The sequence below is a fragment of the Coturnix japonica genome, chromosome 7 (genome assembly GCF_054131305.1).
Source record: "Coturnix japonica strain WE chromosome 7, WE-NBRP24, whole genome shotgun sequence".
In the NCBI taxonomy this organism is placed as follows: domain Eukaryota; kingdom Metazoa; phylum Chordata; class Aves; order Galliformes; family Phasianidae; genus Coturnix; species Coturnix japonica.
Window position 1 is genome coordinate 6,752,823 of NC_140669.1, and position 12,234 is coordinate 6,765,056.

At 37.8% G+C, this 12,234-nt stretch overlaps 2 protein-coding genes across 8 annotated transcripts in view; both read right to left on the reverse strand.

The window, feature by feature from the left end:
- The window catches only part of CSRNP3 (cysteine and serine rich nuclear protein 3), an 86,679-nt gene extending 85,305 nt beyond the window's left edge, over positions 1-1,374 (reverse strand). Inside the window, exon 1 of one of the 2 annotated variants that reach the window (XM_032445886.2) lies at positions 1,321-1,374. The gene's annotated coding sequence lies outside the window, so the exon portion shown is untranslated. Of the gene's footprint in view, positions 1-1,247 lie in introns of both variants that reach the window. The other variant, XM_015869175.3, reaches the window with a different exon arrangement.
- A 1,400-nt stretch (positions 1,375-2,774) lies between these two features.
- Positions 2,775-12,234, reverse strand: part of SCN2A (sodium voltage-gated channel alpha subunit 2) — a 68,061-nt gene continuing 58,601 nt past the window's right edge. For all 6 annotated transcript variants that reach the window (XM_085552224.1, XM_085552222.1, XM_085552226.1 and 3 more), the window contains 6 exons: positions 11,230-11,511; positions 9,847-9,900; positions 8,627-8,764; positions 7,496-7,600; positions 6,197-6,467; positions 2,775-6,106 (listed from right to left, as the gene is read on the reverse strand). In XM_085552224.1, the coding sequence (XP_085408350.1) occupies positions 4,911-6,106; positions 6,197-6,467; positions 7,496-7,600; positions 8,627-8,764; positions 9,847-9,900; positions 11,230-11,511 (2,046 nt within the window). In that variant the 3' untranslated portion in view covers positions 2,775-4,910. The remainder of the gene's footprint in view (positions 6,107-6,196; positions 6,468-7,495; positions 7,601-8,626; positions 8,765-9,846; positions 9,901-11,229; positions 11,512-12,234) is intronic.

The window sequence follows — 12,234 nt, forward strand, 5'->3', positions numbered from 1 at the left end:
ATCAAAAATCCCTGTTGCCATGGGAACTGCTGAATGAGTCCATCATGGCACAGCCAGGCAGGATCCTCTGCTGAGCCACCGCTGCCTCTGGGCCTGAAAGCAAAAACACTCGCCTGTGCTCAGCCTAAAAGCAAAACGCTCCCTCAAATCTCACCTGCAAACCCCCACCCACAAATATCTAGTAAATCTTCAGTATAAATAAGTGACAGATATCTGTCATTTATACACAATAAGGCCAGCAAAGCAGTTTAAAATAGATGTATTATGAGCAATATAGAATATCAACTTGTGTATGTGTCCCAGATACACCTGGCACAAAATGCACACCAACGGCTTATACTGTGCCCACAGATACATGTGTCAGTTCACAGAGTAAGAGAAACAGTGACAGTTAGTTTGCAAGAATTGCAGATGTATTTAAGCTGGGCTGGATGTCAAGCAATGAACAAGGAAGTGAAGGAGCTCTGTGTGCAGCGCTCCTAACGGTAGTGTTTTATGATCCTCATGGTGTGTTCGTGGGTAATTTTTCAGAATTAGAAAAAATAAAAGTGTCTGTGTCCAGGGGTCACAGTGAGGTATAGGGCTATAGGGCTCATCCATTCAATAAGTCGCTATTTCTCAGGCTCACACAAGCACGAGCAGCCATCTCTGCTGCCAGAGCTGCCAGCTGCCTTTCTCTCAGGCACATTATCCCAAATTTAGTCGCTATCGACCACCTGTAAAGATTCCCCTACTATATTTCACTATAAAAAAGGGACGGGGGGAGGAAAGGAGGAAAGAGCAGTGGGTAGAGCTCGGCCTCGCTCCACTCGGAGCACACAGAGCGCTGTAACCATAGGGACGCACCTCCCTGCAGGACGGGGGCTGCTGCTGTGCCATCAGCGCCACCTGCACCAGCCCAGTGCACACTCTCTACAAGGCGTCTTGGCTTCCAGTTGCATCAATTAACTAGCGAACGCGTTACAACACCACAACTACAATCCCTCCCAGACGTCGCTCATTTCTGAGATCGCTGTGCAACGAGAAAGGCAGGAAATAATTTAGCAGAGCCACGGCCATGTGCCTCGTGCCCAGAAGGTGTGTCATTGCAGGGAGCAGCCAATCCCACCGCACACCGGTGGGCCCTTACAACGGCCCAGGAGCCCCTGGCGGAGCGCGGCTCACCCCGTTTCCACACCGGGAATCACTCGGCGCATCTCTGACTGTCACCTCCCTCCTGAACGCGCGACACATCCGCATGTTCTCACCGAGTCCCCCGGCCCCTCGCCGCCGTTATATCCCGCTGGGGGTCCCGGCCGCCTTCCTCCCCTCGCTGCTCACCTGCGCTCCGGCCGCCGGCTCCTGTTACCTGCCCGCGGCCGCTCCGCGCTGTGCGCAGGGTGGGGCGTCGCGAGCTGCAACGCGCGGAGCGGCCGCGAGGCAGCGCGAGGGAGCGGGGCCCCGGGGGAACACGGTGCGACGGACGAGCGGCTGCAGTGATGGAGGAAAAGCGAGGCTGCTTGTATTGTTATTGGTCCTACGCTGCTGTTAAAGAGCCCAGATGATGTCTGGATGGTGTAAAGACACGTGCCTTTTTTTGTCATACATCTCCTGCCACAAAACCAACCAGCTGGAGCTTTGAGACGTTGCTCATATTTCCCAGCTCTTAATGTATTTAAGGCAGCGCTTGACATTTACAGCTAAGCAAATTTCTTTCCAGGAATGGCACTTGAGTGCAATTGCTACCTGAAAATACGGCTCCCCGACTTTTGCTATTGCAAACACTACTTTTTCCAGAACCACGGGTGACTTTGCAAGGATGTACATTAACACTTCCTTTAATGCAGTCAGAATAAAGCCTCACAACAGTATCTGGTCCCTCCATTCTACAGAAAAATGGCTTTGTTTCTGTACAGGATACATTGGTTGTCTGGTTAGAAACACCTCGATCCAAGGCACTCTCTCAGAATACAGCCAAGCATCTGATGATGGATTCCATGAAGCTGAGACCCAATGAGGAAATCCGCATGTCAAGACTGATGCCATCAATGCACTTTTTTTCCCCTCAGTTCCACTGGCACCCCACCCGTTTAACACCTGCCTCCTACATCCCCATAGCGGTGCTCCCACAGGCACATGCACAACACCCAGTGTGTACACCAGCTCCTTGGCAGCATCGTGTATAAATTCACCATAGAAACATAACATTATAGTCTTTTTATACATTCTAATTCCATTCAGCACCCTAGGATTTAAAAAAGATTATGAATGTTGTCCTTCACCAGAAGTTCAAGTGAAGCTTCTGCTGACTTCCACACTTTCCTGCCTTGAAGTGAAAGAATAAACTATAACTACATTACAAAACAATATTCTTCTTATAATGCAAAGATAATTACTGACTTCAAATGCAAAATATCACTGAAATACATGGAATATCACTGAAATGATACATACTGTTCTGTAGTGTCGGTTGCTGGTTCCTTTAACATCTGTTTTCCTAGATCTCTCAGAACACCTGACATAAAAAAGGGTTTAACGTATCAGGCACATAAATGTCATCCTATCCTAGAACAGATTTGAAAGGATTAATATGCCACTGAGTCAAAGTGCAAATCATATTAGAGATCTTTCTGAAAGCATACAGCTTCAACCTTTTACTACCCACATCATCATTAGCAAAATGAGTTTTAATCGCTATTCCTTACTTCTGTCTTTTAAGTAATCATATTTTATTGCCTCAGCACCTCTTGATAGCCACAGTTGGCAGTGACGAAAACAAAGACAGAACAACTGAATACAATAAAAAATGAAATCTTTATTCTTTTGGCTCAACTGTAATGTGGTTTACTGGTCTTTATGGTATAGCATTTTCCTGCATGCAGTTCACCGACACACAAGTCAATAGTTTTTTGTAAAAGGAGGAGTCAACATCGAATTTTTGCTTGTGTAAGAAACACAAAATGTCCTGATGTGATCAGTTGTACAAGTTTGCTATTTAATTCCTGTGGAAAAAAATAAACATTGTGGATCCCATATTATATTTAGAACAGTTCTAGTGCAGCATGAATCAACAAGAATAAGAATAGTCTATGTAAACAAACACTGGTAAAGATTTCATGAATAAAAAGACTACCTTGAAACTTCTGATGCAGGCAGTGCTAGAATTTTAAACAAATCTTCCCCACCACATTTCAATTACAAGTTATATCTATTTGGAAGCAAGTGCATTTTGGACTCAGTTTGAAACTTCACATTAAAATATGTGCAAAAATACAGTACTAATAAAAAAGCAGAAACCTAAAGCTACCCCATCCTCTCCTTTGTTTCTTAGTTTGTGAAGTTCTTGAATTAAAAAGTGCTATGGATAGAAAGTAACAAAAGTGACGGTGACATCAACCTGAAGATAATTATAATTTCTTATTTTATGTACAAAACACTGAAAAAAAAAATAAAATGGTATTTTTACAGTATTTATATTTTCTTAGAAAATTCTATCCATGTATTTTCATCAGATTCAGCAGTTTGCAACAAATCCTGTACAGTCCAACTATACACCGTACAGTACTCACTTAACATTTTAGAATGCAAAGCAAGAAGCTCTTGAGTAGCTGCAAACTATTGCTTGATGTCATGAGAGAATGATGTCTGGTTGAACAATTTGTTTCACTTAACCACTGAGATATGGCTTCCCATATTCGACTTTTAACAGTGGAAGGAGTAAAATTACAGCAGCAAAGGCAAGTTAAACATGCATCAGTGATAGCTTCCAAACTATCTATAATGGTACAGAATATTTCATCTTAGCTCTTGAAAGCTTGCAAACTACACTTATTGTGGTACATATTTGATGCAATAAATATTGTGCACAGGTCATTATTTGTTTGCTCAAACATGCACCACAGGATAAAATAACTATTTACATAGACGGTACTTTTTTAATCAATACATACAATGTCAACCTTGCTGAGAGCAGAAGATGGCTAAACGATACTGCAGGGTGAGGCAGAACAACTTCATAATCCTTAAGTTTTGTGGGGTTTGGTAAATTCAATTTCCCAAGTTCAGGTAAAATGTTTTTCTTTACAGAAGAATACTTAAAGATGGACTTCAAGCCTCTCACTAAATTTTGTATGCAGAGTTCATTCAACTAGACTTAAATGACTTATGAAAAAATAAAACATCTGTTCTATTCTTGTAGACTATGGGAATTTACAGGCACATTAAGATCTGTTTGGATGAAATACTGGATGTGTACTGTTTTTAAGCACCTCAAAATATAGAGCCACCCTGAAACATGGAAGTAGTCAGACTCTGCTGCTTTGTGCGACGTCATGTTTTTCCATGCATGAACTACAAGTGCAGCATGCCTTCATGCAGATCACTTCTGTCTGTACATTATAGAGAATCCGAGAATAGAACACCTGGTTCTCATACCCCCTTCCCCAACATAAAACCCATTTACAAAAATAGTCACATATAATAGTAAACAACCTGTGAATTAAAAAATGATAAATTCACCAACACTGATTTCTGTAAAAATATGGCAGATGTGGCTGTTGAAATGCAAACAGTGGATACAATTTTTGTACTGAGTGTTTTATGTTAAACACAGAGATTCCTAGGTCCGCACCTTTTTTAAAACCAGTCCCTACAGTCTGATTGGCCATTTTACCTTCTCTTCAGCAGTGTCAGCTGGTAATAAAAACAACAACCTCCTGTCAAGATGTTACCCTGTTTTACAGAGTTGCAGTTTGATGACGAGGGGTCACTGTCTCGTTATAGGCACTGACCTTCTATATATATATATAATTATATATATATTTATATATGTAAAAACTGTCAGTTTGGCATGTACCTCCTACAGGAGTCCCGTGGACACAAATACATATTTTCTCAGCCTGTAAACAGTTCATCACAAACAGAAATCTGTGTTACTTTTTACTTTCCCTGCTGTCTTTACCTTTATCTTCTTTTTCTGATTTGTCTTTTTCATATTTATCCTTGTCTGGCTTCGTTACGCTATCATAGGATGGTGGGGAGGTTGTGGATGGAGTCATATCTGTTTTCTCCGGAGTGGAGTTCTCATTTAATTTATCCATAATCATATCTTCTTTCATGGGCAGATCATCTTCATCTTTTCCTTTATCCTGATTAAATATACATGAAACTTTTTTGACTTTTTGCCTTAAAAGATGACGTCTGAAAGCACGTTGAATAACAACAGCAGAGACCTCCTCCTGTTTCCGTTTTAATGTGGTTGTGATTGGTTCATAGGAGACTTTAGAAGGATTGGCTGCCATAAAACGATCTTCCATCTGTATTCTGAGAGCATCCATCTCCCCGCTTTCCCCTAACACACGCTTTGTGAAGGCAAACAAGATGTCAAGGCAGTGAATTCTGTCACCGCTTACCATGGGCAGATCCATTGCAATCAGCTGGACCTTGTTTGGTTTTGCTATGAGAAGAGGAGGATCTAATGAAGCTGCAAAATCTGATAGTTTGCTGAACTCTATGAATTGTGTTGCGTCTGGATCAAACTTCTCCCAGACTTCATAGAACATCTCAAAGTCATCCTCGCTCAAGGGCTCAGCACTTTCCTCAGTTGCAACACTGAAGTTCTCCAGGATGACAGCAATGTACATGTTCACCACCACCAGAAAGGATATGATGATGTAGCTGACAAAGAAGAAAATCCCAACTGAAGGGTTGCCACAGTCACCTTTAACAGAGCTCCCTGGATGATCTTTATGAGGGTCACAGTCTGGCTCCCCGCTGTTAAGAATTGGGGCTAACAAACCATCCCAGCCAGCAGATGTGGTAATTTGAAATAGGCAGATCATGCTGTTGCCAAATGTTTCAAAGTTGAACATGTCATCAATCCCAACTTCCCTCTTAACGTAGGCAAAGTTGGACATGCCAAATATCGCATAGATAAACATGACCAAGAAGAGCAGCAGGCCAATGTTGAACAAAGCAGGAAGAGACATCATCAGAGCAAAAAGAAGAGTGCGGATTCCCTTTGCACCTTTAATGAGACGCAGGATGCGACCTATTCTGGCAAGTCGGATGACTCGGAACAAAGTAGGGGACACAAAATATTTCTCAATCATCTCAGCTAAGAACATTCCTGTTGAAAAACAAGTAGGATTAGTCAATGATAGTACTACATTTCAGCTCCCCCAGAATTAGCCGTTTAATGAAAATCAATTGTTCTTACCCACTATGGAGAGAATGACAACTACAAAATCAAAAATATTCCAACCAATGGTAAAGTAGTAATGGCGAAGTGAAATCAATTTCAAGACAAATTCTCCAGTGAAAAGTACGATAAACACAAGGTTAATCCAATATAAAATGTTTTCCATGTCTTCACTCTGGTCATCTGTTTCTACCATCATTGTGACCATGTTAAGGCAGATAAGTATCATGATACTGATATCAAATGCTTGTTTTGTTACAAAATCGAAGACCATGCCTTGGAACTTGTTCTGAGAAAAAAGAAGAAAATACATATATATATTTATCATGTTATGCATGGGGTAAAATTTTTTCCAAATTGCTACAAATTAATTAAATCTAGCATGTAAGGGGATTTCATGTCTTCTATAAAGTCCCTTATTTGTATGTATTTTCCAGTTAGCACATGTAAACACAAATCAAGCAGAAATGCAACTGCGTCTACAAGGATTAACAGGAAGACTTAAAAATACTCATGCTGCAGTTTTTAAAGTTGCAAAGGTCAACTTTCTATCTCAAACAAGTTCACTGTGAGCTTTTGTGACACAATATTAAATTAACTCTTAACCTGGCAAAAGTTGGGGGGAAAAAACCACAAGGAGGGGTATTGTTAAGAGACTGAGAGTCAGTAACACTTCATTTGTCCTAAATCTTAAGGAAACACAGAAAAAATTCAAGCTCAAAGTTCAGTGCTCTTCATGTCACCAAGATGACCTCTACAATATCTTGCATTTTCAGCTATAGAGAATTTACTGATGGCTGAGTGGGCAGCTCAGCTGGTTCCACAGTAGAACTGTGAATCACTGCCACATCTAAACTTTGCTCTGATGTGCCAGGGGAGAGCTGCAGGGGAAAAAAATGCATGGATTGTGCAGCAGGAATGAATGTGAGAGGTAAAAGGATGTTGTTTTTTTTTTCAGGCAGTGTTATTGTAACTTGCTCCCAGTCTTCTTTGATGACTGAAAAGTCCTATGCCCTAAAACTTTCACATATCTTGACAAATATGTTGTCAGAGCTGATTGTTTTAGTTTTTTTCTTTGTTTTGAAGAAATGCCACATATAACATCATTGCTATCCATGAAGAGAAAATATAGGGGGAAAAAAAGGAAAGTTAAAGAAAGGCTACAAAAGATAAATATTTTGGATATCAGATTAATAAGGCTTTTCTGTATCTTTCCCCCCCCCCCCCCCCCCCAGCAGGTTACAGCTTAATTCACTCTGAGACATACCCAACACTGTTTTTAAATACATGTAAAAATGAAAAGATTTCTATTCTTACTGCTGGTCGTGGTATAGGCTTCTGTGGTTTCTTAGAACCCAACTTTTTCATTGCATTGTAGTATTTCTTTTGTTCTTCTGTCATAAAAATATCTTGACCTCCAAAGTAAAGCAAAGAGACAAAAACTGGTTATAATCAGATATTTATATTGATTACTTATAAACAGGAATACATATTAGTAATAATCACAGTTATTCACAATCTAATCTGTAGGAAAATTAGAATAGACATTTAAGTTCACATTTATCTTGAGTATTAGAATATAAGTAACAAAAAAACTGCTTTATAAATGTCACTTTCTAAGTTTAGGATTCTTTTATTTTTTATTTATTTATTATTTTAATTCTTGAGCTTTAAATGTCCAATCCTGTGTTCTTGTTTTTCCTTTTGAGTAGATTTGGCAAAATATTAGAATTGACTTCTGTGATACCAAAGGTAGACGAGAAGTTGGTCAAACAATTATATCTCACAACTTTTATTTTCTAACCACAAGTGCAGGGCTTGAAGCAGAAGATCCTGAAACAATTAAATGGACTGAGTAGGAACAAGAAGTCAATTTCTCTCCATCTCAACAAATTTCGTATATGACTCCAAATATATGACAAATATATGACTCCAGCAGAATTTCCACCAGTTCACTGTCATGACAGATAATTTAACTAAGTTCTGTTGCTGAAACACTGCTGCCTTTTGAGGCAGTGTTGACAAAATGCGAAAACTAAAGAGACGACAAATACATTTATTAAAATATTTATTTTTATGGTTCTGAAATCTAACCTGCTGAGCTCTGAGACGTGACAATAACATAACAAAGAGATTAACAAAGAGATTTTACAGCTGCATTTAAGTATTTCAATGGTTAGCCTTTTAATGATCTTGTTAAAGATTCCAATCTGAAATCCACATCTTTACATTAGCATTGAATATTTCACTAACTATGGAAAGACTTACGGTATCACTTGTCTGTCAAACATTTCTCAAGACAAATTGTACTGCTTTAATCAATGTATTTAATATGCAAAGCAGGTTAATTTATCTTAAAATAAAGCCTGAAAGAAAATAAAGTCATTGTTTGTAAACCAAAAAGATCAACTTTTAGCTTTCTTCTCTGAGTAATGATGAAATACTTATCTTTTTTTTCTGTTGGTTGAAATTGTCAATGATGACACCAATGAAAAGGTTCAAGGTAAAAAATGATCCAAAGATTATAAAGATGACAAAGTAAAGATACATATACAGGTTATCTTCATACTTAGGCTGATCCAAAACCTGCAGAAAGGCACAGACACTAAGCCTTAGTTTAAATGTCGACACAGAGCTGAGCAGCTGTTATTTATGAAGCAATATTCTTGACAAATGACTTTACAATTGAGCTTGGTACTTCATTTTCCAAAACTGTTAACTCACTGTATTACTGTAGAACAAATACTGAAGGCACAATTGTTTTAAACTAGAATTGCCATCCTTCTGAATCTGTGTACAACCAGAAACATTGGCTATTAAAGCTGTGAACATTTTAGGGTATCTTGTCGGAAGCTTCACAACTACAGGCACTAAGTAAGCTGACCTGGATTTTAGTATTTTTTACATGAGCAATCAGTTTTTTAGAGCTTCTTCTGTTATTGTTGAATACCTCAGTGCTTTGTCAGACTTTTTCTGCAGTCTACCCTAATTTTAACCTGAGTTTTAACTCAAAAACCTGACCAATGCAGGTCATTGTTTCTTGCAGCTTAATTGGCCTAAGGTAGGCTAAAGAAAGGCATCCAAACAATGTTTAGAGTAAGCATATTCTCTTGGTATAGCTATGCAAATTTATTGTATTACAACAGACCTCCTGCTGTAAGTATAGCTTACAAAAAACTTGGAGCTTTAGAGCTCGAGCACAGTTTGCACCAAGGAAGCAAGGGGAAGACAATTCACAGGCAAAGTTAAGAATAGGAACTGTGCCCTGAAGAAAAGTCAGGATGCTTTCAGAAGATAGTGAAAATCTCACCTTTAAAAAAAGATCAGTGTTACAAACCATCATCTCTGAGCTGTGTATCCATGCCCATTTCCAAATGTAATTAATACCTTAATGCACATAATGAGAGGAGGAAAAGGCATTTCATGGCAACAGTTCAGTCTGCTGCCGAATTAAAGAATCCTGGTCCAACTGCACCACAGAGAATCTGGATCTTTTAGGACTGCTCCTGTGCTTTCTTCATCTCTTGTATTTTTCCTATGGTTTCAGTTTTCTTTAAACATAAAACTGCAATAACTCCTTGTTCTCTCATTTTTACTGTTATTTCTAAAAGATGCTGTTAAAATTATGTTCTTATTTCTTAAAGTTTATACAGTCAAAGTATACTTACATTACGAGAATCCACAGCTGCATACATGATATCCATCCATCCTTTAAATGTAGCCTATAAACAGAACACTGGTGTTTACCTCATGCTTTTCCTGGGAAATGGCTTATCAGAAAAATTAGGTGTGTTTAGGGCTCATCCAAAACACCAGCTCAGTGTAATATTAATAGGCAATCAAACATTGTATGTTTTATTCATATATAAGAATCACAAGCAATTTGTAATGTCTGACTGTAAAGGGCACAACCTCTATTAAATTACGAACTTTTATGTATAATGAATAACATACGACACAAGTTATTTTCTTTGTATGAGCAAAGTAGGTATACTTGATATAGATTCAACACAACCTGGGTAACTTTAATTGCTTGTTTTTTCTTATGTTAGCCACTGCAGCCTCTATACTTTGTATTATTTATGTAGTGTCACAGACTTAGCCACACTTAAGAGTTATCCCCAGCTTCTGGCTGTAATGGATGCCTTTCATCAACTGTTGAGGTGATACCATAGAGTTTTTGAGCAAGAGTTCAAATTGATTTGACCTTTTAGCTCACAGGAATCACTATTTTTCCTATGCACATGGCAACAAATCTGTCATAATTAATTAACACCAATTAGAAATAATACAGAAAGGAAGAACTATCTTATCATTTATGAGGAAGTACCTCCCTAAAATGCATTGCATTGTATAAGCACAAGTGACGCCAAATCTAAAGAACAAATTAAAGCCCTAATAATGAGAAAGATAAGAGAAATGTATTTAATTTGGAATGTATGAATTCACAGGATTTTTAGAATTGCTGGCAAAGAATCTTGGGAAGCATGTTTTCATATAGTAGTTTTAAGTTAGAATCTTGTAAAATATATTAAGAATTTTAATTATATATAAGTTCAATTTTAGAGAAGCTTTACGAACAGGAAAATATTAAAAGTTAATGATTTTTATCTCAGCTATGAGAATTCTGAAAGCACCAAACTTTCACGCGTGGTCCTGCAAGTTCAGCTCAACTTCCAACAAGTAGAAATGCATTATATACATAATCTAACAGAAAAGCAAGACTGATCTATAATCAGATGAACCAAGATGCAAGAACCAAGATGTATATTTGAAGAAAGGTAAAAAATATACTCTATACATGTTAAAAATCCATTTCTGCTTACAGTTTTCCACACAGAGACATGCATATGCACAAATATAAGTATGTATCTTTAAAACACATACTGCACAGTTTACTTAAGGATTTTTATAAGCATAATGCCAAACAAAGAAGTGAGGAAAATTATTTCTATCTGAAATAAACATATAGAAATAACTTTTTTTTTCTGTTAGAAGTAAACCACAGAGATGAAAAGAAGTGAAAGAGAAATTCATGAGTGGTGACTTACCACCTGAAGTAGAGAAAGGTAACCAAGGCCTACGTTATCAAAGTTAACTTTCACATTCTTCCATCTGGCAGTTTCATTGTTTTTAATGAGCTCCTCACATTGGCTATAATTGTTGATTTGGCTGATATCAAATCTCTCATCCGTTGTAGTGTTAACACAGTAGTAAAATTTTCCAGCAAATAGATTTACTCCCATGATACTGAAGATCAGCCAGAATATAAGGCAAACAAGAAGCACATTCATAATGGATGGAATTGCTCCTAAGAGGGCATTTACAACCACCTGGTATACAAATGAAACCAGATACAGTGTAAGAACACAAACACTACTATCTTCATCAGACTTAAATGCAACACTCTGCTTTAGTTCAGTATTCATCTGTACTATACTTTTTGGATTATAATATTAAACGAGTTCTGAAGAAAGATAAAGTATCAACACAATTAGAAGGAAAACCATACGAACAGAAGCAAATGGAAGCTTTAAATAATGGCAAAAAAAAAAAAAAAAAAAAGAGAAGTAAATATAAAATGAACTCTAAAAACAAGGAACATTAATCAATTACTTTAAAAATACATACTTCACATATGTCTACAAAACAGTATCTGTAATATTTCTAGTGATTGATTGCATCAAGCACAAAATTTTTTTTTCTATTACATTTTTATTGGATAAATAATCCAAATCAATATTAGTGAGCACATTTTTAATTGAAAGTAAAGACTTCTTTTAACTAAAAGTGATCCATGTTCATTTGGATGACTATATCTAAAAGCAGAAAAGCAGCCACGTTCAAACCAGGAAACCAGCTGACTATCCGAACACAAAAATGCTGGTAGCGAAAGCAGCAGATAAGACTTAAAGAAGATTTATTTAAAGCTGAAATTCATGAACTCCTAAATCAGGTAGCTTTGGTCTTAAGTCTGTTTGCAGTGAAGTAGTAACCATGGAACACCTCTGCCCACATTTCCAAAAGAACTGAATCAGTTCCATAGAACCTTATAC